We start from the raw sequence: 26415 nt of genomic DNA, 5'->3' as shown, positions 1-26415 counted from the left end.
TGCTGTGAGCTACAAGAATGCCACGGCACCCTACCCAGGGCAACAGAGTGAGACTTGGTCTCAAACAAACAAAAAGAAATTAGCTTTGCTAACCACTCTCCTATAAGGATGCACCTCAAGTCCCAACAATATCTTCCCTTCTTTCCCTTGCCCTCTTAACTTGTTTTCATTCCACTCTCATCCTTAATCGAGTCCTGAGGAAGGCTAGCAATTAGGATTTGAAAGCTAGCACCAACCTATTTACTTGTTTCCTGAGATTCCATGTTTTTCTTTTTTTTTGTCTAGTAGGTAGTATATTCCAGTGGTTCAAAATTCAAAAGATGTAAAATGGTATTCACTGAAATGTCTCTTCCTCTCCTAGGTTAGTTCCTATCCCTGAAAGCTTCTGATGTTATCAATTTCTCATGTATATTTTGTGCATATATAAATATATGCATGCATACAACATACATATGGCTCAAATTTGGTTTTGATGACTTTAAAAAACATTTTTCTACTTTTTATTTATTTGTAAATGATCCCAAGGCCACAGAAGTATGGAAAACTCCTTTCTTGAACATTAGTGCATGACAAGGATAAAAGCAGGTATAGTCTTATCTTGCCTGTGTGGGCTTGTTGACCTTTAGGGGACTCTTTCAGCCATTTGACTTTGATCAACTTCTACTACTTTCCTGCCTCAGTGTTTCATTATAGAGTTCGACTTGCAGTACTAGGAACCCAGGCTCTTAGGGGGACTCATAAATTGTGAGATGGACATTAGAAAAGTTTTCATCAAAGAGTATCAAGAGTCAAATGTTCATATTTCATTTATTTATTTATTTTGCTATATACAAAGCTGTCACCATGCTTATTACTTAGCTACGAGGTGAAGATAATCACTCGGATTACACTGATTTATATTTTGTCTGTGTTGGCACAGTTTACATAATACTTAAGGATACAGAATCACCTGGAAGGAACTGCCTCATGTCAACACAGCTAAGTGTGTTAGGGAATTGGTAAAGAAAATGTCTAAAACAAATCCCCCCCAAAACAGAATACAATGCACTTTATAGCCAACTTAGGCTTGCGTTAGGTCTGCTGACTGCTCAAGGGAGGAGTGTGCTAAATTTTTATGAGGTTTTAAAAACATGTTAAAAGAGTTTAATAGGCTACCTGTGCAAAATCAGTTGATGACCATTTTAACAGAAAGCCTCTAATAGCCTCAGAATGCAAATGAACTAACACACTGCAGCTTTAGTTTGCCACATGGCACACATCTGGATGGCATTTGGGACAAACAGGGCCTTCAGAGAAATGGGGACATGGGATTTACCTTTTTGTTCCTGGAGTCAAAAGCAGAATTCACACCTCCCTACTCATCCTCCCTTCTACCCACTCCCTACCCATCTTCCCCTCCTGGCCCGGAAAAAAGGCCCCTGGTTCTCATTTCCTTTGATGGACTTGGACACATTGGTTGCATCTTCCGCTGTACTGTGGATGAGGCCAAGTCCTGTGTTTCTGGCTGGGGAGGGAGCCAGCAAGGAGGAAGTGATTTGTCTAGGACCGGGTGATGTCTCAGGCCCTCTCAGCTATTGGACTTGAAACCTCCATAAACGATGTGGAATCCAGTCTTGTTCACTCTGGAAGGAGTCAAAGCTCACTCTGGGCTACTGGCTAGCACCTCGTCTCAGTTCTGTTGCCTTCCTAGAAGTAGTAGCCCTCCTCAGTTAGTGAGGGCTTGCCCTATGCAGACTTGAGCTGTCCATAAATTTTCAGCAAGAGGTTTTTCTTTTTTTATGTGGGAACACTGGGTTTTGGTTTAAGCTCAATAATGTGTGGTGATCTCTGGACACGAAGAAATGACTTATTAGCAATTATGAAGAGCTTTCTGACTGAGACAGGAATGCTAGAAGTCTAAGAAAGTAGAGGCCCAGCAAATCCTTCTGAGGTAGCCACAAATAGTCATATAAACATCTGAATCCAATGGTAGCACCAGGATGACTGAAATGGGCCAGTGGATCTGAGCAGTGTGGCTCATCTATTGGGCCTGAGGGTTGGGGTGACCAGGGTCCAGTAGTCCAGCCCAAATGAGACTCCATTATACAACTTGACAGATTGGCAAAAGGGCTCCGGTCTTCCTTCTTCAGACCATTCCGGTTTGTGAGGTGACTGTTGTGAGGGGGAGGGAGGATAAGGGGCAGAGTGGCAGGTGCTGCCCTACAGGCTTTTCATACACACCTGACAGCGGCTGACACGGGTGTGGAGCTGCCCGGCTTTCAGTGTTTCAGGCACAGGCTCCTCCCCAAACTGCTGCCTCTCCTCCACTGTCGTCAGCCAGAAACTGTACTTGTTGGCAAAGTAGTGGCAGGTGCCACGGGCTCCGCTGCACTCGATGAAAGGAGTGGCCCGGAAGTCCTCCAGGCAAGAGCCAGGTGAGACCAAGGACTGGCCCCCGCCCTCGGCACCAGCAGCAGTGTGCTGAAACAGACAGGTGGGCATGTGAGCTGTACCTGCCAGGGGTTGGCATGGGGCAGTGATGGGTGCTTTGCGGCTACAGGAGGGCACGTGAGCTCTCTTCCCAAGCCCTAGTCCCTTGGCTCAGCTCCAGCTTCAAGTGCACATACCACGTGCTGTTTCAGGGCCAGGTGCTGCTCATCCTCCCTCAGGGTTGAGAGTGTCCTCTCCAAGCTCCCTAGCACCCCCCTAATCCATCATGCAAGGGCAATGACCACATCTCAACCAGCATTTGCCAAACTGCTGTTGTCCCACTGAGTTGAGAGGTGTTTTAGGCGCTACCTCCCCAATTTCCCCTGACAAATGAATCTGAGAATGGCTGAATTAAGGAACATTCAGTAAGTTTTTGGAATAATAGTTCTCAGAGGTCTCTGTCTGCTGTGCATGGTACTCTAAGAAAGGAAAGGGCATGCAATATTCCACACACTGGTTCCACCATGGCGCCTTGCCCCCAGCACATCTATCACTAGCTCTTATTCTGAAGTTACCTGTATTACAACTACTTATATTTTTAATCTGTGCCATACCCTTTAAGGTGACGTGAGTAAACGTGGGCCTCGTCAGCCTACGCGTTGTGGCCATCGCTTCAGAGGGCTCCCTCAGGGTTCAGTTATAGGGCCTCTAGTCTCTAGTCACTGTGCTCACAGACAGCAGCCCCCGTCTCTCCACACCACCCTCCCTTCACCTTCACTGGGTTATCTGGACCACTGGAGGTGGGGAAGAGGCCTGATACACACTCAAGTCAGCAAATGGCCAATGGAACGAATGCCCCAGTTGGACACACAGGGACCTGTTCCTTTGCAGAACTTTGAGAGGTGAGTCTCCATGCAACCTTTCAAGTGGCCTTTCCTGACAACTGAAGCATCGGGTTTTCTTCATTTTTACCCTCAGAATCAAAAAACTCTCTAAAACACATGACACGTGTTCCTGCTTTACTGAACAGATATGGTATGTTTTAAACTTTGCAGATGACTCTAGGCTTGTCATTGTGAATGTCAGCTTTTGTGTGAGGCAAATGTGCAAGAGCCCCATGCCAAGGGGTGCAGCTTGCAGCATGGTTGGGTCTCCTTTCGATCATTTTCTTCCTCTTTCCTCCTTTTTAGCAGGCAGTCTCACTGCTTCAGGGTGCCTAACTAGGCAGCCCAAATTCTCACCCCTACATATTTTCAGGAAAAAAATATTCTAGTATGTTAGAATTATGTGTAAAGTGAGAGTAAGGAGATTCTGAATAAGGGCTAAGAGCTTTCCCATGACCAAAGCACATGAGATTTGGTCATTTCTTATAGAAGCTCAGGGGCCTTTTTTCCTTATTTCCTGGTCTGGGTGGTGGACAGAACAGAATGGTAAGTGAGGTGATTCTGAAGGACATTGGGATCAGCTACCATTGGGACAGAGCATAACAAGGAAGTGCCTTTCTCCAGGTAGGCACACTCATGTGAGGGAGCCTGCAGCTTTGGAAATTCTTCAAAGACTCTGTCACTATCTCACCCTTGGCAATTCAGCAGAGGAGCTCTGGTGAGACTGGGTACTTCAATGGGTGCCGTGATGGTTTTCCCTGGGAGTTTTCCTGGTCCTGAACCTGACCTTTCATTTGAAGAAACAGCCTCAGGCATTCACAGGCTATCATGTGAGGGACTTGAGGCCTCCTTTGGTTACAGTCTGGCCACTGCCTTTCCACTGAAATACGGAAATGGCAAGGCAGCAAAATGCCAGCCAGGATGTACAATAAGAGTGTTTTTTCATCTCAGCCTTGTAGGAGGAGATGTCAGGGGCCAGAAGGGTCTCAGAGGGTGGGAAGAAGGAGCAGCACCATGACCAGCCTTAGCAGAGAGGGTATGCCCTGAGCCTGAGGGGAGACAGCCTCTCCCTCACTGTCCTCCCAGACCATAGTGTGTTTTTTCCTTCCCTTGGGTGGCATAATTGAAGTAGGCACAGAGATGGTAGGGCCTTGGCGTGTGACTCATAGATATTCTCACCCCAAACCACTGGGTGCAAACTACTGTCTTCCCTCACACTCATAACTACCTGTCATTCACACAGAACTGGGTTCTCTGGTGTTTAGCCAAGCCTAGGCCAACCATTTGCCTTCCTTTCAAACTCCATGCTTTCTACCTAGTATTCCTGGAGCCCAGAGAACCAGTCCAAGGGGCCCCCCGGAGCTCCCCACCCTCTCCCTCTACACCGGGGAAGGAGCAGTGCAGGGCCTTACCATGAGGAAGGAGTAGCCGATCCAGAGGCTGCGCCAGCCAAGGGGGCACTGCGGGATGGTGATGTCCTGGCTGTGCACGGCAATGGCTTGTGAGGGTGCCTCACACACGGAGCAGCGGCTGATGTACTGGGGAATCTGGGTCTGGCCGACAGGAATCATGGGGATGGGGGCAGTGGTGGAGAGCCAGTAGGATTTATCATTGCGCCTGGCATAGTGGCACACTTCGTTGATGTTGCAGTAGATGAAGGGCATGGTGCTGAAGCGGGGCAGGCAGGAGCCAGCAAATCCTGGAAAGAGAGATGGTGGACAAGGACAGGTAAGGTCTAGCTGAGCGGCAGGGCACCGGGACTCCACTAGATGGTGGTGTGAGTTTACATACAATCACTTGTACCACACCAGGGCGCCCCTCGCCTTCAAGCCTGTCACATTGCACATATCAAGTAGTTATGTTGATCAAATCCTATTTTAAATGCACCAGGGGAGTTTGATAATGACAAGAATTTTTTTCATAAACTTGAATAATTACTCCCTAATTAATTTGCTTTGTAAAACCTGTATTTAATAGGCTGAGTCTGCCTTTAAGAGTTAGCAGAACTGCAGACAATACAACAATGTTGTCTGCTGTCCTGCTAACTCTTTAAGACAGACTCAGCCTATTTAAATACAATTCTTGGGTAATCATCATTGCCCAGCGGGTCGTATTATTGCTACCACTACTAATCACCAACATTTAATGGATGCTTAAATGCCAAACATTGTTCTAAGCATTTTATATTAGGTGATTCATGTACTACTCATACCAGCCTATGTGATGACAGGTATTAGAACAACTTTATTTGATCCATTAAGGAGGAAGTGGAAGCTTAGAGAGGCTGAATAACTTGACCAGGGTACATGGCTAGTAAGTGGTAGAGTCAGGGTTGAACCCAGATCCTCCGGATTCCAGCTGGTGCTTGTAACTCATTACATAACAGTGGGTCCACCAAGGGCTGGGAGAAGAGAGGAGGTTGGCTCTTGGTTCTTGTGGGGACAGGTGGCCAGGGCTGGCTGTCAGAGCTAGTACCTACCCAGGTCCTGGTTGTGGGCTTTCTCCTGCCCCTCCACGAACAGCAAGCTGTAACCCACCCACAGCTGGTTCATCCCGACGGGGCACAGGGGCACCTGTTCTGACTGGCTGTGCTTCACCAACGTGTAGCCCACTCTCACACCCTGCCCAGGCCTCCCGGGCCTCCCGAAGGGGCCTTGCTGCCCTGGAGCTCCTGAGAGGGAGAGAGCAGAAAAGGTGAGTATGCTACAGCTAATGGGAACATCAGCCACCCGCTATGTGCCATGCATCATGCCAGGCATGTTATGTACATGTGCTATGTCACTCAATCCTCACGATGACCCTGGGAGATGTACTATTGTCACCCCAATTTTTAGATAAAGAAACTGAGGCTCAGAAGTCCCATAGTGAGCAAGTGGTAGAGCTACAACTCCAACAGGGATGTATCCGGCTAGAGTCCCCATTTAAAAAAATGTATTATCTGGCCTCCCTCTCACTGCCACCTGGACTTGGGTTCTCTCTGAGTAGGGATGAGGAAGTGGAGCAGGATGCTTCTTGGGCCCAGCCTTGCAGGTCCCCGTAGGTGATAACTAAGTAGCTGCTTAATCAGAGGCACTGAAGGCAGAGTTAGGATTATTTGGGCAAAATCTCACCCTCCTCTCTTGCCCATGGCAGATATGGCTAATCAATTGCAACACTGTCCTAATGAGTCTCAGAATGGGTCTCTACTCAGGACAACTTGTTTGCCATCCCTGATATAAAAGAGAGGGTAAACAGCAGAGGTATATGGGCAGCCAACCTTATCTCAAATGTCACCCCTTAAAACTATCCCCTCCTGGCTCAGTGCCCATAGCACAGCGGTTACGGCACCAGCTACATACACCTAGGCTGGTGGGTTTGAACCTGGCCTGGGCTAGTTAAACAACAAAGATAACTACAACAAAAAATAGACTGGCATTGAGGCGGACACCTGTAGTTCCAGCTACTTGGGAGGCTGAGGCAAGAGAATCACTTAAGCCCAACAGTTTGAAGTTGCTGTGAGCAGTGATGTCATAGCACCCTACTGAGGGCGACATAGTGAGACTCTGTCTCAAAAACAAAACAAAACAAAACAAAAAACTATCCCCTCCTATGCATCCCAGAATCCCTAGGGAGAAAAGGGGAGGTGAAAGGCAGAGGGCTGTATAGTGTAGAGTCAGAGCTCTTAGGAGATGGGAGAGATCCAGGAAAGGATTTAGAACAGTCCTTTGCCTTCCGGAATGGAGGGCATCCCTTCACAGGCTTGGAGTGTGGTGGGGAGTGAACAGAGTAGAGTCCAGCTTTTAAGCTTCCTAGTAGTGTCGAGTTCTACTGACAGGTTTATTAAGTTTCAAATTTGCATATTTTTTTACTCTTCCTCTAGCCTCAAACCCTCACAGAAGCCCTTTGCCTCCTAATGTGACATCACCATACCTTCAAATCCTGGAGGGCCTTGTAGTCCAGGGACACCAGGATCTCCGAGAGCCCCAGGCAGGCCGGGGCGCCCGCTGGGACCATCTTTGCCTGGGATGCCAGGTAAACCTTTGAGGCCTGCAGGAGAGAAAGCCCACAGCGGGTGCTCAAAGTCCTGAGGGTCCTGAGGTGCCTTGGGGAAAAGGGAGCTGTGCGTCATACCCAAAACTCACCAGAAGAGGGTGCACTGGCTGACACGGTGGTGTGCACACCGAGCACCAGGGCTGCAGCCTGCCTGGGCTAGTCCTCAGTTCCCAGGGGCCTTTCTTTCTCCTCCCTCCCTCTCATCCTTCAGCAATGCTGGGAAGTACTAGGGGCAACTGCTGGTGTCTCATATCAGGAATGAGCACACTGAGACCCAGAGAGACTGCTAACTTACTCCATTTGTGGCAACACTGGGATTAGAAGCCAGGTTTCCTGCTCCCAGACCTAGGCTTTCCCCAGTGCTTAGTGTGGCCATTTATCCACCACTACACCTCCTCCTCTCTCCACAGCACAGCACGTTAGAGGGGGAGGAGCAGTCCAGAGTAGCGCCCCTGCCCTGCCCACACATTCTCTAAAGTCTCCTCACCTTGTAGACCTATAGGGCCTTGAACCCCAGGGTCCCCTGGGAGGCCAGGGATGCCGTCGATGCCTGGTAGCCCCAAGGGTCCAGGAGGAACCTGGATGGCTTCTGCAATTGGTGTTTTTCCAGGAGCACCTCGAGGGCCAGAAAAGCCTGTGGGCATGTGGGGAAAATGGGAATGTCAGGCCGAGTCAGAAGAGGCAATGGTGGGGCCCTGGAAACCATCCTTTCTGTCTTAGAATCACCAGCTTCCAGCCCTTTATGTTTGTCCTCAAGGTTCCCAGTAGATCCCTCCAGGATGGCTCTCCCCATCCAATGGCTATCCATATCCCCAGTGGCTTGATACCTTTTTGAGTGCAGCAAATAGGTGGGCTGAGCCTTTGCTCAGGGCTAGGGTGGTTGGTTTACTCACTCTCTGGTTAAAACATAGTGCTAAGGAGGCTGAGAAGATGCATCCAACTCTAGAGGTTCAGTTGGCATCATAGCCTAGGAGCCTGACCCCAGCCAGCTGCTTTACTAGTAGTACAATTTGCTTGCTAAGTCATTGAACAAATATTTCTCGAGTGCTTACTATATACCTTACGATGGTCCTGTAGATCAGGGGACAGTGCAGTGAATAAGACAGACCCTTATGGAGATTATGATAAAGATGAATAATGCTTAAATACCATTCATCTTAGTGCAAGTTGTGAGAAGTGCTATGGAGGGAAAGAACAGTGCAGTGACAGTGGGATGGAGAAGATGGTGACATGAGGTGGAGGAGAAATCAGTAGCTTTTTGCATAAGCAGTGACACTTAAACTGAGACCATTAAAACATTACAAGAAATTAGTCATTTCAAGAGAGGCAAGTGCACTTCAGGAAGTAGAGCTGGCACATGCAAAGGCCCTGTGGTAGGCCAGGACATGGTGTTTTGGGATAACTGAAAGAGACTGGGATGGCAGGACTATTGTGACCAGTAAGGGGAAAGGCTGCCAATAGGGATGAAGACGGAACTGTCACAAAGGGCTTTGGGGGCCACAGTTTATTCCTATGCCATGGGAAAATACTGGATGATTTGTTTTTCTAAGATTTCTCTGGCCTCTATGTGGAAAAATGATTGTTGGGGTGGGGGAGGAAGGGTGCTGCATGAGAAATGGTGCCTTAGATGTGAGAACAGTGGTGGAGTTGATGCGAGGTGAGCAGATGCAAGACACATTTAGGAGGGATGACCCTCAGGCCTTGCTATGATTGCCTATGAGTGGGGGTGGGGAAAGTAAAGGATGGGAAGGATGGTTCTTCATTTGTGGATTGAGCAGATGGGTAGGTGGGTCATCTGAGTACAAAATTGAAGCCCCGGCTCCGCGCCTATAGCTCAAGGGGCTAAGACGCCAACCACATACACCAAAGCTGGTGGGTTCGAATCCAGCCTGGGCCTGCCAAACAATGACAACTACAACCAAAAAATAGCCGGGCATTGTGGTGGGCGCCTGTAGTCTCAGCTACTTGGGAGGCTGTGGCAAGAGAATCGCTTAAGCCCAGGAGTTGGAGGTTGCTGTGAACTGTGACGTCATGGCACCCTACCCAGGGCGACAGCTTGAGGCTCTGTCTCAAGAAAACAAACAAACAAAATTGAAGCCCCATTAATGCAGAAGGAGAGAGAGGAGGGCAGTGGCAGGATCCTTGGTGGCAGCTATGGCCTTCAGTCCTGGGAGCTGATGGTGGCTGAAGTATTCCCAAAGTGCAGGATCCACCTCCCTGGAGGAGCTTGATCCAGCTGCTCTGGGCATCCAGGCTTCCTTGGCGTGGTGAGCCATGACTCCTGAAAGAACCTACTCCCTAGGCCCCTCCCTCAAGTGCAATATCAGCCCAGTGCATGCTCTCAGCTCACCTCTTGGTCCTGCCTTCCCCTTCATCCCGGGAAATCCTGGGTCTCCAGGTGGCCCAACCTTGCCTGGAGTCCCCATAAAGCCAGGCTCACCTCTCATGCCTGGCAAAGTCCAAAGGAAGCAAGTTAGGCCCTGGCCTGGTAGGGGTGTGAGGGCAGAGACTAGGCAGGGGTGAGGTAAGGAAGTGCATTATCCACAGGGTGGCGGGAAGGGGCCATCTCTGACTGTGGAGTGGGGAAGGGCCTAGAAGCCAGCCAGGCAGCCATACCTTTGAGTCCTAGCTCTCCAGGGAGGCCAGAGAAACCTGGAATTCCTTGGTCTCCCTTGGGACCTTGAGGGCCAGGAATTCCAGGGAAGCCAGGGTCTCCGGGGTCACCTTGATCCGAGGATGGCCCAGGAGGACCTCGGGGCCCAGGGGGGCCTGGGCGGCCTAGAGATAAGATCGGAAGAGGGATGAGGAGCTGGTGGGCAGGAAGTGGCCACTGCTCAAGGCCTAGGGCTAGACACTGGGAGGAAGCCAAAGCCCTTCCCAGGACTGAGAGTTTCCTCACTGTTTGTGGGGTCCCAGTGCCCACTTTCCCAAACCTTTTAGCCAATTACAGCTAATTCTAGTCCCCTGTGTCCTGGCTGGGGGTAATGATGTGCACCCATGCAGGCCCAAGAATGCTCAGCAACAGGGACTGGGCTTCACTGGGCCTCCCCAAACACCAGGTGAAAGGTGGCGACCAGTCCTCCTTGAGGCTTCCTGTCTTTACCTCGTTCTCCATCTAGGCCTGGTCGCCCAGGGTCACCAGGCTGCCCTGCTATGACTGAGGGCAAGGAGATTCCTGGGGCACCGGGGAGACCAGCAGGGCCTTGGAGACCTGGGAAACCTGCAAAGAATAAATAAAAGGGGCTAGATGGGCTCAGGAGAGGGCCAAGCTCTCTCAGAGAAAATGGACATTCACACAGAGAAAATGGAAGTAGTCAGGTAGCAGCTAGACCAGAGAACGCCAGCAGAGGGCTCTTCTCCCCTCACCTACCTTCCCAGCAAGCAGACAAACATAAAGGACCAGGCTCAAGAGACTCCCTCTTTCCAGCTGGAGCTGTATTTTATTGGCATAGAGCTGTGGAAAGTTCTAGCCCCCCAACTTTACTGCTAATGGAAATACTTTAGGGCAATTTCCCCAAATCAGAAAGAAAAGGCAGGATTGAACACCCAGAAATTAAGTTTCCCAAGTGTTTTTAAACCTATTGGCCCTGTCAACCAACATTTTGTGAGTTAGCCGGTATGTCTGAAGTTGCAGGAGGGTCACAGAGGCAGCTCACAGGCTGCGGCCAGTCAGAAAAGATGCTGGAGATCAGAATGGAGGGGGCAAGAATGCTGTGCCTTCCCATGTCTTTTAGGGCTATCTTCTGGGGTATCTAGGCAAACTGGGAAACGATCTTTTATAGCTGTGATTTTCAACCAGTGTGCCTTGAGAGCATCTAAGGTTTGCTATATTTTAAAGATCATTAATTAAATTATTTTCAAAACAAGTTCAAAGCACAGTTATTATTTTTTTTTTTTTGAGACAAAATCTCACTCTGTTGCCCTTGGTAGACTGCTGTGGCATCACAGTTCACAGCAACCTCCAACTCTTGGGCTTAAGCGATTCTCTTGCCTCAGCCTCCCGAGTAGCTAGGACTACAGGTGCCCTCCACAACGCCCGGCTATTTTTGTTGCAGTTGCCACTACTGTTATAGTTGGCTGGGGCAGGGTTCGATTCCGCCACCCTTGGTATATGGGGCCGGTGTCCTACCAAGAGAGCCACAGGCACCGCCCAGTGTATTCTTTTTACTTTTTATGATCAACACAATTTGTGCCACGGAAGTTATAGATTCAAGTGTGCCGTGAAATAAAAATGGTTGAGATACACTGTTTTATAGGCAATTCATGCTGTTAGCCAAATAATTGCTTAATTGCCTACAGAACAAATTTGTACTAAATCCCCCGTTTTTGGCCAAAGAGAACGATCATCTGTTAGAGTAGATACAGAATATTCATTTGCTCAAATTTTTTTTTTTTTTTTTTTTTTTATTGTTGGGGATTCATTGAGGGTACAATAAGCCAGTTACACTGATTGCAATTGTTAGGTAAAGTCCCTCTTGCAATCATGTCTTGCCCCCATAAAGTGTGACACACACTAAGGCCCCACCCCCCTCCCTCCATCCCTCTTTCTGCACCCCCCCATAACCTTAATTGTCATTAATTGTCCTCATATCAAGATTGAGTACATAGGATTCATGCTTCTCCATTCTTGTGATGCTTTACTAAGAATAATGTCTTCCACTTCCATCCAGGTTAATACGAAGGATGTAAAGTCTCCATTTTTTTTAATGGCTGAATAGTATTCCATGGTATACATATACCGCAACAACAACAAAAATAAACAAATGGGACTTCATTAAACTGAAAAGCTTCTGTACAGCTAAGGTGACGATAACCAAAGCAAAGAGACAACCCACACAATGGGAAAGGATATTTGCATATTTTCAATCAGACAAAAGCTTGATAACCAGGATCTATAGAGAACTCAAATTAATCCACATGAAAAAAGCCAACAATCCCTTATATCAATGGGCAAGAGACATTTGCTCAAATTTTAATACTGCTTGACTGGAATACCGTTTGTGGAGTGAATTCTATTACATGTTCAAAACCCAAACTTTCATCTGATTACATAAGATTTAACTTTCACATGTTACATAACCTCTTTTTTTTTTTTTTTCAGTGTAACAGAGAGAGATTTCATTTAGGAAGAACAGAGAGAAAGTTTAGATCATGTCCAAAGAGTTGGACGGGGGTCCCTTTCACAGAGGAAAAAAGAGAGAGATTCAAAGGCCGGCAAGGATATAAATATCCTGTTTGAAATTGGTTGCGAGTCTTTCATTGGCCTCTCTGTGCCTCTAGGCAGTATTGCCCTTTCCTATTGGTCATTGATGGTCTCTTTCTATTGGTCATTGGTCACCTAGGTTACCTCATACCCACATTCTTACTGGGCCCTCCAGACTTCCTGGTTCAGCAGGTCAGGTTTCCCCTCCCCCCTTTGAAGCTCCTTTCTTTTGTGTCTCTTCTCATTCTCCCCTGAGGAGATAGGGTCCTGAAATCTTGAAGGGAAAATGGACTACAACCATTCTTAGCTACTCCTGCTGTGAAAAAGGGGCGTTGGCCTACCTAGCAGGGACCCTGCTGAGGTTCCCTACTCTACAGGGGTTTTGGGAGTCCCAAGTTTCTGGCCACTTGGTCAACAGGTTCTATCAGCAGCATGTCACATAATCTTGATGGAAAAACATATCAAAACTATATATACAAATGAAGAAGTTCATATTATACATGCAGCATGAAAGAAAGATATTTATTTGGCATAGTCTGGAAGATATTTGAGCGAAGACAAATAGATTCAAACTGGTTGATAAACTGTTCTGGTGATTGAAATTCTTATTTTTCGTTGGTGACAAAAAAGTCCAAAAATGTTAATGTTGAATTTCTCATAGGAATCTGAAAATATAGCAAGTTCATGAAAACTTATAAAAAGAAAGATGGTAGATTAGTTAATTCATGTGTTTTTGAAATAGATAATTAATAGATTGAATCTAGAGATGGAAAACATAAATTTAGAGGAAAAAACTCTCATTTTAGGTTTGAGAAATTGAAAAAGAAATGATGAAAAACTAGATCCAAAGCCACATGGTGTTACTTGTGGCATTATCAGTTATGTCTTGAAAAGTCTCTGAAATATTTTCCTTTCTGTCCGAGGCGAAAATCTGAAAAGAGAGACATAGTGTATACATTTTTTCCCTGAAAATATAGCTTTCAGCATATATATGTGTATATATAGCTTATATACTTAAGCTGAAATTATGCAACACTAATAAACAAAATACCACATATCCGCATATAATAGAGTAGGTGTGGGCAGCGCACAGATTATAAAAGCGTCTATGGAAGTTTTTGTGAGCCTCATCTTCCCTTTGTTTCTTGATTTTATAATTATAACAGTAAATGAGTATTATCATATCTGAATAAAGGCATTATTGACCTCAAGTAGTGCTAAAATCTCATGTATAACCCTTTAAATGAGCAATGGAAATGCAAAATAGCCTATTTTCCTAACTCATTCCAGTGTCAAAGTCTTAAAAAACTAAACATACAAGTCTGCATGGTGGCTTGTGCCTATATCCCAGTACTCTGGAAGGTCAAGGAAGGAGGATCACTTGAGCCCAGGAGTTTGAGGCTGCGATGAGCTATGATAGCACCATTGTAGTCTAGCCTGGGCAACAGAGCAAGACTCTGTCTCTAAACTAACTAAATCAATATAAAAATGTAGCCTCTAAGTACTTAGTGGAAATACGAAATGGATGGTGTAATTGAAAGTTGTGTAGATAAAGGTATTGTAAGGAGAAAGATCCTATAAATTCTACTTAGGGGTAAACCTTCATTTTGCACTGACTTCCATTATCAAATCTAAGATAAGCTCCTATGAGGGGGTAATATGGCAAAGAAACTATTTTAATTAGAGATTGAGGGGATGCAACAGAATATTTACAATAATATATAAAGGATAATCCAAATACAACAGACACCTGTGTTTCAACCACCCAATTTAAGAAAAGGAAGACAGTGCTATCTTTAAATTTCCTGCAGGTCCTCCACAGATTTCATCCGCTTTCCTCGCTCTCAGAGGCAACCACTCCTGAATTTGGGGTTTATCAGCCCCTTCCTTTTCATCATAGTTTGATTATTGTATATTAGTACCCCTAAACAATATATTGGTTGTTTTTGCTTGTTTTTGAATATTTATCAATGGAAGCATACCAAATGCATTCCTCTGTGACATGGTTTATTTGCTCAGCATTGTTTCTGGAATGTAACCATCTTGGCATGTGCTATTTACTACATTTGTAACTGGGACTTTATTACCTCACATAGCTAAAGGAAATGAATGATTTAATGACCACTCAAGGTTTGAAAACCAAAGGAAATGCCCTTATTCTTCTGTCTAATCCCCTGTTCTCTATGTCTTATGAAAAAAGCCACAGTCTCTCTGCAGGTTGGGACCCTGCTTTGAGCCTTTCCTCTGGGGAAGCTGCTGGCTTTCAGAAAAGGACAGGTTGGTCCAGACCAAAGGAAAGAGTAAACACAGAAACAGCAGATGCACCAATTCAAAATGCAGCAGGAAAGGAATTAATGCAGAAATAAAAGTGTGAGGAGGAATAGAACATTTTGTGAACATGATATTCACAGGTGACGAACAATAACATAATAGCTAACATTTTTTGAGTGCCTACTATGTACCACGCCCTGAGATTTTATATACATTACTTTATTCCTCAGTGATTTCCTCAAAACACCTATGAGGTAGGTTCTGTTACTATGGCCATTTTACAGAAAAGACAAACTAAGGGTTCATTTGAGATTGAGAGATAAGTAACTTCCTTGTTCAAAGTCATGTAGCTAGTGAGAAGTACAGCTGGAATTTGCATCCAGCGGGACTGACTTCAGAGCCCATACTCTTAACCATAATGCTACACTGAATGCATTTCTTGGTTTACATTGAGGGGGATATATCTTCAGAACATTCTTAGGAAAAATTGAAGAATAAGAATCCATTCTCACTTTTTGAAAGGTGGGAAAACGGAGGCTCAGAAAGAGACTTCAGGCCATGTGATGAGTTGGGGGCCAAGCTTAGGGTAGAACCCGCTCTCCAGTAAATCCAACAAATCCTAACTGATTGCACACTGTGGTCCTGTCCAGGGGAAACATTTATTTTTTAGTTTCAGGCTCTTTCCAGCAATCACACTGTTTTACCAGGGCCACAGGAGTGCCTTGGAGGACAGAGGGGACTTGAGGAATTGCTTCCTGGCACAGCAGTCATTTCCACTGGGTTCTGAGACCCCCAGAAATGTGAAGACATGCACAGCTAAAGCCTGTGAGCTCCATGAACCCCAAACCCGGCTTCCACAAGACCTGACTTGGGCTCACTTACCTCGACCACCTTTTTGACCCTTTAGACCCGGCTTCCCTGGATTTCCGATAGCAATTCCTGTGGACCCTTTGTCCCCTTTGGGTCCAGGCACACCAGCAGACCCAGGCACTCCAGTGATACTAGCTCCTGGAAGGAGATGCAGCGGGAAGGGGCAGAGCTCAGTGAGGGGTAAGGCCTTCTTGCTTGGCTCACCTGCCTGGGGCCTCAGAGGCCTGTTCAACAGATACCAGAGGCAGATTTGTCAAGTAACAAGAAGGGGAGCTCATTTGGAAAGAAGGACAAACCCCATCATCTTTTCTCCTTGTATCAAGGGACCTCAAATTGGAGCCTGGGAAGGAATTCCATAAGTTCAAGTATATGACATACATCACAGTTGAGAATTCATGGTGAGTCCCTGCCAGGCTTCTGTTAAACCTGCTGCCCTCCTCCTTACCCTCGAGGGTCTTCCTTACCTGGAGTGCCATGGGTGCCCTTGGTGCCTGGAAGCCCATTGAGTCCATGTAAACCAGGAAATCCAGGGAAGCCTGAGGCGGCAAGAGAACATCAGAAATGGTTCTAGAAACTCTGAATCGTAAAGCGTCAGCAAGAAGTAGTTACCTGCCCCCAAAGCATTCCTAGGCCTCATTTTAAAGTTCTGGTCTTTTTTGAGGCATTACTTAATGCTCTAAGGGAGGACAGATCAATGCCGACATACACTGTGCACTCTAGGTTCTCATGAGCCTTACCAGAGACCAATAAAGGTGGTAGCCAATTAGGTATCTTGTAGAAGAACTCAAAATGGCAATGTCAAGACTCTGAGTTGCCAGTTTCCAAAGAATGGTACCAGAAACTCCCTGCCCAATCTCTAAGTCAGAGAAAGCCTACATGTGCCAGGGCAATGATCTTCCTTGCTAACTTGTCTTTCCCAGGTTTTTCTCATTCATGTTTGCCCACCTTCATTCCTCTTCATCTTCCTTTCTCATTATTGCTCATACAGCCCAATGACTCTCGTGGGTTTGGCTTAACCCTAGACAATATCTTATCAGAGTAGTTACCATCCTTTATTAAGGGAAGGAAACTTTTCCTTACTGCCTATTCCCAAACACACATACCTTTGGGTCCTATTAAGCCAGATGGTCCTACGTGGCCAGATGCCCCCGGATGCCCAGAAGATCCTGGATTTCCTGTGCCTCCCCTCATACCTGCAATCCCAGGAAGACCTAAATGTAAAACCAAGGCAGAAGTTCAGAATGGGGCATGGCTTGAAGCTAATTCTAAGTCTTTCAGCATAAAGCTATCATGTGGCATGGTACCTGGGGAACCAGGGAGGCCAACATCTCCAGAAACACCAACTTTTCCATCTTCACCTTTTTTTCCTGGGAAACCAACATCACCAACTAATCCATCTTTTCCTTTTGCACCTGCAAAAATCAAGAAAAATGACTGATCAGGCCACATTTCTAACCATGTGTTCCTCCATGGGAAAGGGCAGATTTTGAACTGCTGAGGGAGCTAGTTCAGTGAAGAAAACTCTGAAAAGGAGACTGGCAGCTATCATCACATTTGGCATATGCCATCAATTTGAGAAATAAACTTGTGAATGTCCCACGGAAGTGGGAACAATGGGTAGAAATGTTCCAGAAGCACAGTTTAGGTAACAACTAAACTAAGGGGGTAAATGGTATTATCCCAGAGGTCTTTGCTAGCCTATGATTCTAAAAGGAATAAATAATAGGCTGGTTTGCTTGGAGAACCTGTAGGTGGGAATTTTTCTTCACTGGATGGAAGTTGAGAAACTTGAAACTTGAACTCCAAAATTCCTTTCAAGCCTTAGTTTTGAGGAGTCTATGAGGCACATGAGACAAAAATATCGTAGCCTTACCTTTAACACCAGATTCACCAGGTTGTCCCTTGGGTCCAGGCATACCAGAAATTTCAACCATCTCACCTGGATCTCCTGGGGACACAAAGACATTGTTTATATGGTCAGAAGAGGCTATAGCTCATTTTGCACTAGCAAGATGTTTTGAAGACTTTTTTTTTTTTTTTTGTTAGATTCAAGGTAGCCAGAGGAGTTCCTTGGCACAATTATCCACCAAGTAAAAGGTGACCAATCACAATCCAGGAGCCGGGATGCTACCAGGCTACTGGCATGAAATTCTGGCACATGCAGCATATCTCCATTGGGAAACTTGTCACTAGGCTCCATATAGGCAGAGCAGATGGCAGGCAGGGTCCTAAACCGTCACCAGAATGGAACAGTGATGCCAGCAAAGATGAGAACTTTTCCTGCCTAGAGGGCTGAGTTCATCAGGAGAAGAGACTAGAGCTGAGGTTTCCTCTCCTGCTGTGTCTGCAAGGCAGACAGGTCAAACCACAAAGCCAAGGGACAGCCTTGTCCTTGGCTCCATGAAAGCCTGGGAGAAAGATGTTGGTAGGTACCACTGTTTGTTGCATTGTCTTTGAGAAACAAAGATAAGCAAGGAGATTTTGCCAAAAGGAAAATGTAAATCAATTTACTTTCCCCTAAACACAGAATCTTGCCTTCCCCCAAGAGAGCCCTAGGCCTGCTAGAAATCCATCTTGCTCTAGAAAAACACATTAAAAAGAAAATGCACCTTACCTTTTGAACCTGGGAGACCAGATGCTCCTGGGAGTCCAGGAGCCCCACCGAGACCCTGTGAACCCTTCAAAGCAACATGGGAATCAGCATTTCTGCCCAGAGCACAGGGATGCCCACCTTCTTACCTGCTCTCTCCTCACTAAGCCACTGCCTGAGAGATTTCTACTATGTATTCTGGGGCAGAGGTAGGCTGTGGGTGGGCGGAGGGCACACCCTGTGAATGGGAAGGTGATGAGCAAAGGGCAAAAGCACAGACTTAGGGTTTGTGGAGGAGAGGTTCAATCTGAAGATTAATCCTTGTCATTCATAACTTCCTACTGCCTAGCAAAACTGAAATCTTGGGAAATTAAGGCATGGCTACTCTAGTGAGTGTCTTCAAAATACAGAACATGACAGTTAGGCCAGGAACTCTAAGTATACCACAGTCAACTACCACCACCCTTGCCAAAGCTCTGAAGCCAGTGTGCAAAGGAAGAAATGTTGCTTCACTCTGCAGGGCTGTCCCTCTGCTGCAGGTTCCGCGAGGAACCCAAGGTCTTTCTGCCACGAGGTTGCAGGCTGTATGTGTGTAGATGCTGGAATGTGAAGTAGGGTGAATGTTAGCATTTTCACAAGAAAAGCTACCTTCACTGCACTGCCTGAGTCTGGGAAGTGGACATGTTAGCTGCCGTCAGACAGCTCATCACCTGGTACCTGGTATGGTTTTGAAGCATTTTGAGAAGTACCTAGTACCCAGTAAAGACATGTGTCACTTAGTGCTTTGAGCAGGAGGTTGAGTACTGGGTGGGATTACTGCACTTACTGCACCACTACCCAGGACACCCTCCACTCTGCCTGCCTCCTTGCCTGGCTTCGTCCAGCACACTGCTATACCTTCTCCTAATTCTGAGTTCTGCCCACTCTGCGATGCCTACTGGATTAGCTCTCCACTTTGTCTCCACCCCTCCTAGTATGTGAGTAGTTAGGATTATCCAGTCTAGGACTATTTATTCTGCAAAAGCCTTAGGAGTAAAGTGTGTGTGTGTGTACGTGCATGTGTGCGTATGTGTGTTTTCATCAGATGGGCTGACATTTTTGCCTGCAGGGAGCACAAGTCATCTGTGATTTAGTTTATTTAGACCCTTCAATACTGCTACTATTTACATATAGACTATAACGTGCCAGGCACAACGGTAAGTGCCCTGCATGTATCATTTTGCTAAACCCTCACTACTGTCTTAAGGAGGTTTGAATATTATTCCCATTTTTCACGGATGAGTAAAGGATAAGGGTCAGAGAAGTTAAACAATGTGCACAAGATCACAGAGTTAGTGAGTGATGAAGCTAAGAATCAAACCCAAGTCTGTCTCATGGCTTTTTAAGAGACCAGAGAAGCTGGACTTGATTCTTTGCTAGCTGTTCCCCCTTGTGGAGCTTCAAACACTTTTCTATCAAAACACGGAGAAGTCTGTCCTGAATTCTTACGATGTGCCAAACTCAATGTGGAATGCTGGCAGTGGGATATAAGGTAGTTCTTGTTTTCAAGTTCTAATAATCTCCGAGACAGTCAGACCCGCATAGAAGCAACTGGGATCAAGGTCAGCAGTGAGACGTGCAGAGTGCCAGCACAGTGAGCGCACAGGGACTCCTGGAGGAGATGGCACCTGGGCTGGGGCCTGAAGGACAGGCAGGTATTGGGCAATTGCAGAGGAGGGAGGAGGGTCTGCCACACAGGGAAGATAATTTGAATAAAAGAGGGGATGGTCAGTAAAGAGTGGGGAGACCGGTCATATTCAATTAGAGGGCTCTGCCTGAGGGCATCCTGGGGGAAGGGACTTGGAAGTGGGCTGAAATCAGAAAGGTGGGCAGTGGGGGGCGGTGTCCTGCTATGGGGCCCTTCTCTGGTAGAGAAATGAAGATCTGGACACACTTACACTTTGTCCTGGCATTCCTGGGAAACCTGTGATTCCCAGGGATCCTTTCAGGCCTGGTAAGCCCCATAGTCCTGTAGAGCCAGGAGAGCCTGGCCTACCAGGAAGTCCCTTGATGGTACTGGGGAAGCCAGGAGGTCCAGGCAGGCCTGGTGGTCCAGGGTAGCCTGCCTTTCCTTTGTCACCTGGGAACAAGCAAAATGGCTCAGAAAAACACTCTGGACAAGAGAAAACCAGTTTGACAAGGTATAGGTGTCCTGGGTTGGTCACAAGCCAAGTTCAGACTTCAGGGGTAGTTAGCTGGGGGATGGAAGTGAAATCGGGGTAGATGTCTTCAGTCTTTTGGGGCACTGTAAGCTAGCCTCACTGGGAAAGCAGCTTGGTGCTCAGGCCCCACTATCTGCCAAGCTCTTCCAGGGGTACCACAGCCTGTGGTTGAAAACCTCAGTTCCACAGTGACAATGGCAATTGGCAGCCTCAAAGGCCAGGTACCCCTCAGGCCCAGGGAAGGCAGCCTTCTTGGACCCCACACTGCTATTAGGGGTGGGAGGGCTTGTACTTCAGGGATTTGTCCCAAACCAAGGATTTGGTTGTAAAACCTTTCTTGGGCATTTCTTCTGTCTATCCCCTGCCCCAGCACCTTTGAGTCCAGGAGATCCATCTGAACCAGCTGAGCCTTGAAAGCCTTTGTCTCCTTTGAGCCAAAGGTTTGGCATTGGAGGTCTTAGACTGGGTATTCCAACTGGCCCTGGATCACCTCTATCTCCTGCAGGGATGGGATCAGGAAATCAGTATGAAAAAGAGAGCTTAGACATGGGGTCAGCCAAAGGCTGACCTTTTATATCATTTCATCCCACACCACCTCCAGCCCTCTTTCTGGGCCCTTCTACCTTCTTCCCCACTCCTATTCCTCCAACTTTTCATTTCTGTGTATGTCCTTCCTTCTACAAACTCAATGCCCACTAGCGACTTTAGACCCTACTCAAAACCCTCCTCCATTAATCATCTGTGAATGTATAGATAAGGCCTCTAACACACAATGTTAACTCAGAAGGGATTAGGTCTTTTGGTTTAAAAAGACTTAATTCCAGGAGCCCCAAATCTTACTATCTAACCTAAAGTTGGTATAAACCATAGTAATGACGAAGTCAACAAACAATATATACACTAGGAAGCATGGGTGACAGTTCTAGAATTCCATTTCCCAGCTCACCCTTTTCACCAGGACTACCAGCCTGTCCAGATGGTCCCACTTTTCCAGGTGATCCTGGAAGTCCTTTTAATCCATGTGCTCCAGGAATACCAGCAAGACCTGGTACCCCTGGGAATCCTATCAGTCCAATGGAGCCCTTTGCACCTGTTGAGAAAAAAGAACATCTATTTGTATACTCATTTTACATATAAGGAAATAGAGGCTCAGAGAGGTTGAATAACTTGCCGTAAGTCACACAGCTAGGAAGTTACAGAAGGGATTCAAATCTAGGTTTCTCTAACACCAAGATCTTAGTCATTACATGTTATACTACTTCCCTGAATAGGGACATGGCACTAAGAAACACAAAGGAAAGAGGTGGGTCCCTCTCCTGTGATTCACCAATTTAGAGCTCGTGGGTGGCACAGAAAAAAAAAAAAAAAAAGCCTAGGGCCAGGATGCAGGGAGATGGGCCTTAGCCTGTTTCCATTGCTAATCAGCTGTATGACCTTGGACCAGTCACTTGCTTTTGATTGAAATGGAGATGCCACCTGCCCAACCACCCATGGCTATCAGGGCAATTATAGGAAGTGAGTACTATCAGGCTCCAGGGTAGGAATTGCACAAATGGGTAAACCCAGTGTGGCTGCCACTGCCCTGGGCTTTACTGACCATGATATTCAGCTCTGTGTTCCACCCAGAGGCAGTGAAAGTGACTCATCTTGGGTGGGTGGGAGTCCTTTAGCACTAGCCCTGTCTAACTACCTTGCCACAAAAAGCCCCACCCAACTCCATCCTCATTCCTCATTCCTCTGCAGAGAGAAGGGAGCAAGCTGGGAAGCCAGAAGTGACCTACTGATCACTTCACTGATCATTTCACTTACCATTTGGGCCTTGGAGGCCTGGCAACCCAGCGCTCCCTGGCAAGCCTGGGCTTCCCAGCAAACCAATTAGCCCTGGGGATCCAGGAAGGCCTTTCAGGCCAGGCAGACCTTTTCTTCCAGTTGGACCTTGGAGACCTGCCTCGCCTCTTAGCCCTTTCTTTCCAGGATGTCCTGAATCAGTGCAGGAGAGAACATAGGATAGCTGTCAAGTGAGGCTCTGCTTCTGGTTGGTCGGCTTGTTACATTTTGTAAATGGCCCTTCAACAATGGCACATGCAAGCTGCTAACAGGGAGCGTTCTTATCTGGCTGGACTATTAGCACCTATTACCCAGAACGCCATGCCAGTGGCTCTTACTTCCAGCATGGCACAGTACCTGGCAGGGAGAGCAAGCCCCTGCTGATTATAACTTGTTCTTTTTTTGTGAATGTGGTTCACACTTTAGCCTCTGAATGGAGCTCTGGGAAGCCAGGGTGGTAACTGGCCTCTAGTTTCCCAGTACTTCCAGTCTGAATGACACCACAATGGTGAGGGAGAGGTTAAAGCTGAGCTGTTGTTTCAGCCTCCCAGGGAGCCTTGGATACAGGGCTGCCCTTTTAATCCCTCAAGCAAGCAGTTAAGTCAGCTAGTTCCTTGGCATTAAGGTTGAAAGACCCCCTAGTGCCAAGTACTGTGGAAACCCACAAGGCCCATTTGGTCTCCTAGGTATTCTGAGATGTCGTTCCCTACGCTTTAAAGTTGGTCAATGGGATTAACCTTCTGAGCTGCTGCCAAAGTGGAATGTTCAGGTACAAAGCAAGGAAATTAAAAAACTAAAGGATTAAATCAATGACGACAGAGGTATTTGGGCTTCCAAGGACCCAAATGAATGGCTGACTTGGTTTTCTTTGGATTGAAAAGCATCAAGTAGCTGCAAGCCCCAGGATTCAAATGGGAGGCTGTGAAGGGGACTCTGCAACAAGGGAAGGAAATTCAATGGGAGCCAACCCCACAGCATGAGCTCAAGGATCCCTGTTCTTGTAAGCAAGGCCATGTTATAGCACACAGTCAGATAATTCCAGAGCAGCAAAGCCAGTGGGGGTGTTAGTCTTTGAGCCTGTGTGCAGTGTTTTCTCCCCTATGCAGTCTACATGGATATCCCAGAAACAAAGAAGGACAGAAAGGATATTAATGGCTCTGCAAATAACTCAACTTCAGTCACTTGGCCAGGAATAAGAGTGGGCGTAGGAAATGCCGAAGTCACCGAGGCAGGGTGAGGGGGCAGTGCAAGGAAAAGGCAAACTGCAAACACCAGGCTGGAACCAGAGGGTGTTAGGCCCCACTGCTCAGTGAAAATCGTTTTGGCTGTGGGGCCTTGGAAGCACACTTGCCTGAGGCAGACTGCCGGGGTGGCCACACTCTGCTCAAGCTTCTCCCTAGGCCAAAGCAGGCTCCCCATGGCCCCAGTGAAGACAAGAGAGAGGGGCTGGACCCACCTCAACAATTAAGGGGCTTCTCTAACTGGTAAAGGCAGGAGAGAGGCTAAGGCGTGAAAAGGGGGCATGCTCTCCAGGGAGGAGAGCATGGGGAGAGATTCGTGGTAATATTTTGGAAGCTAACTTGACTTGAGATTTGAAACGTTAGAGGTGAGGAAAGTCTCATTCTAGCTGGGTGCGGTAGCTCATGCCTGTAATCCTAGCACTCTGGGAGGCTGAGGCGGGTGGATTGCTTCAACTCAGGAATTTGAGACCAGCTTGAGCAAGAGTGAGACTCTGTCTCTAGTAAAAGTAGAAAAAAAAAACTAGCTGGGCATTATGGTAGGCACCTGTAGTTCCAGCTACTTGGGAGACTGAGGCAAGTGGATCACCTGAGCCCAAGAGTTTGAGGTTGCTGTGAGCTGTGATGCCACAGCACCATACCAGGGGGTGACAGAGAGACTCTGTCTCAAAAAAAAAAAATAATAATAATAAGAAAAGTCTCATTCTAAATTCTGACCACATCAAACTTCTGCTGTTGCCTCTCAGGGCCCCTGGGCCCAGGGCCTAACTGAAACTCCTTCTCCAAGGGACTTACCTAAAGTGCCTGGAGGGCCTGGTATTCCTGGGAGCCCGGGTTTGCCCTTGGTGCCGTACAGACCACCAGACCCTGGGAGGCCTGGTTGTCCCATGTGTCCTGGTGTTCCAGGGCTGCCCTGCTCACCTTTCGGGCCTAGCAAGCCAGACTTCCCAAGCACACCTAATAAGGGAAAAGAGAAGATGCTCACAGCCTGGATGGATAGTAGACACTGTGTCACCAAACCAACTTGGAGCAGAAGACCTTGGCCCAGGATTCATCCTAGCTGCCACTGACTTCTCAGCTCCAGCCTTGTTTCCATTCCCAGCAGTAAACCAGAGGCTTGGCAAGAAATATGACTATTGGTTGCGGTCACTTCTGCAATTACTAAGATAGCATAATGAACTCAGGCCATTAAGGAAGATTTCCCAAAAGGGAGGGCCAGAACAAAATGATATTTCATTTTAACCTCTCATTAAACCATCTCCTCAGATTCATGCAAGCATTCATGCAAGTATACTGGTTAATGTAAGACTGTTAAATAAGTGGGACAAAAAGAGTCACCCTGGGGTCCTGGAAGGCCAAGGTCTCCACGAAATCCTCTGTCCCCTGGCAATCCCTGTAGGCCTTGCTCCCCTGGAGCACCATTTTCAAAACCAAAGATGTCACCAGGGGCTCCCTTGGATCCTGGTAAACCGGGACTTCCAACCTTCCCAGATAATCCATCTTTTCCAGGAAGCCCAAGATACCCAGGAAAGCCCTTTTCTCCACGAGGTCCAGGAAATCCTAAATATAAAAAGATAATAATAAAAGGCCACGGATGTTTAGAAGTGATTTTTCTGGGCATAGATTTCTGAGATGGATTTTTCTAATATGAACATATTTAATATGTGTCACTTCTTTTGAAGCTCGGGGGTTTCTGGTCCTGGGAGTCTTGCATAGAGGCAGAGACTATACCACATGACCTGGAGGAGGGTCTAGTTCAGTGAGGCCAGGCCAGGCCAGGCAGAAGTTGGCAACCTGTTCCTGGGCCTCCTACAGTTGCCGAAGATCACAGGTCACTCCCAAGGCCTTCTGTCTAAAGCTCAACCTTGTCTGGAGCTGTCTAGCTCCTGCTGTCATGCCTCCCTCTGGAGGGACAGGGTAATGGTGGGAACCCCAGAGCACGTGGTTGAAGATAAGCCCTGGGCCCCAGAGCAGCGGTGGTTCTCAAACCCAAGTGAGCATCACAATAACCTGGGGCAACACACAGATTGCCAGGCCCAGCCCCAGAGTTTCTGATCAGCAGGTCCCTGTGGAGAAGCTCAGAATATGCCTTTCCAAAAAGTTCCTGGAAGATGCTGATGTACAGAGTTTGAGAACCACTGGTACAGAGTAGGACTGTGAAGCTCAGGTTGGAACGACAGGGTATGCGAAGAGGGATAGAAATGGACAATTTCCCTCTGACTGATCTCAGTCTCTTTCACTGACCTTTAAGGAGTTTATCCAGGAAACTGTCATAGGACTGGCAGGAGGATGGTCTGGCAGAGTCCCAGCTCTGTCACTAGTGGCTTTGTGATTTTGGGCAAGTCATTTCCTATCTGGAACTTAGTTTCCCCATCTGAAAGTTAAGGAGTTGTCCCACCTGACCTTGAATGGCCCTTACTGAACTCTGATATACCGTCACTCTATGGCTGTAATCCTCTCCTTTGCTTGGGTATAAAAATCAAACCATACCACCCATACCAGTGAGCAAACCTGGCTTCCTGTAAATGGTGGAGGGCTACCTCACTCCAAGCACACACTCATACAAAAGGTGAAGAAGGTGAGGAGAAGCGCCTTTCCTTACCTGGCAATCCAGGGAGGGGAGCCAGTCCTGGACTCCCAGACTCTCCTTTATTTCCACGTGATCCAGGCTGGCCTGGAGACCCAGGGAGGCCACGGGCCCCTTTAGGGCCTGAAAACCCAAATATAAATAGTCATGGGAAAGGAAAGCCAGCATTGCTAGGTATGATGCGTGATGTTCAGTCAAGAATCCTATATTCTTAGAGGGCCTCTCTTAGTCTCACCTCCCCACACTGCCCTCTCCAAGACATTCTATTTCCTCAATCCCCAGGGCTTCCCTCAGGAGGAATGT

The 26415-nt window shown here is 47.2% G+C and overlaps 1 protein-coding gene across 1 annotated transcript in view; it reads right to left on the bottom strand.

Moving 5' to 3' along the window:
- Positions 1-827: 827 nt before the first annotated feature.
- COL4A6 (collagen type IV alpha 6 chain) overlaps positions 828-26415 on the bottom strand; it is a 333285-nt gene continuing 307697 nt past the window's right edge. Inside the window, exons 25-45 of the mRNA XM_053579523.1 lie at positions 26128-26235; positions 24864-25085; positions 24321-24482; positions 22270-22440; positions 21407-21550; positions 20834-20959; positions 20197-20378; positions 18284-18347; positions 17543-17617; positions 16974-17081; positions 16773-16880; positions 16134-16205; positions 15682-15807; positions 10429-10545; positions 9942-10103; positions 9676-9774; positions 7813-7959; positions 7203-7319; positions 5773-5964; positions 4706-4992; positions 828-2460 (exon numbers count right to left, since the gene is read on the bottom strand). Coding sequence (XP_053435498.1) covers positions 2200-2460; positions 4706-4992; positions 5773-5964; positions 7203-7319; positions 7813-7959; positions 9676-9774; positions 9942-10103; positions 10429-10545; positions 15682-15807; positions 16134-16205; positions 16773-16880; positions 16974-17081; positions 17543-17617; positions 18284-18347; positions 20197-20378; positions 20834-20959; positions 21407-21550; positions 22270-22440; positions 24321-24482; positions 24864-25085; positions 26128-26235 — 3050 coding nt within the window. The 3' untranslated portion in view covers positions 828-2199. The remainder of the gene's footprint in view (positions 2461-4705; positions 4993-5772; positions 5965-7202; positions 7320-7812; positions 7960-9675; positions 9775-9941; positions 10104-10428; positions 10546-15681; positions 15808-16133; positions 16206-16772; positions 16881-16973; positions 17082-17542; positions 17618-18283; positions 18348-20196; positions 20379-20833; positions 20960-21406; positions 21551-22269; positions 22441-24320; positions 24483-24863; positions 25086-26127; positions 26236-26415) is intronic.

The sequence above is a fragment of the Nycticebus coucang genome, chromosome X, assembly GCF_027406575.1.
Source record: "Nycticebus coucang isolate mNycCou1 chromosome X, mNycCou1.pri, whole genome shotgun sequence".
Classification (NCBI taxonomy): domain Eukaryota; kingdom Metazoa; phylum Chordata; class Mammalia; order Primates; family Lorisidae; genus Nycticebus; species Nycticebus coucang.
The sequence above is the reverse complement of the archived record's forward strand: the minus strand, read 5'-3'. Positions and strand labels throughout refer to the sequence as shown.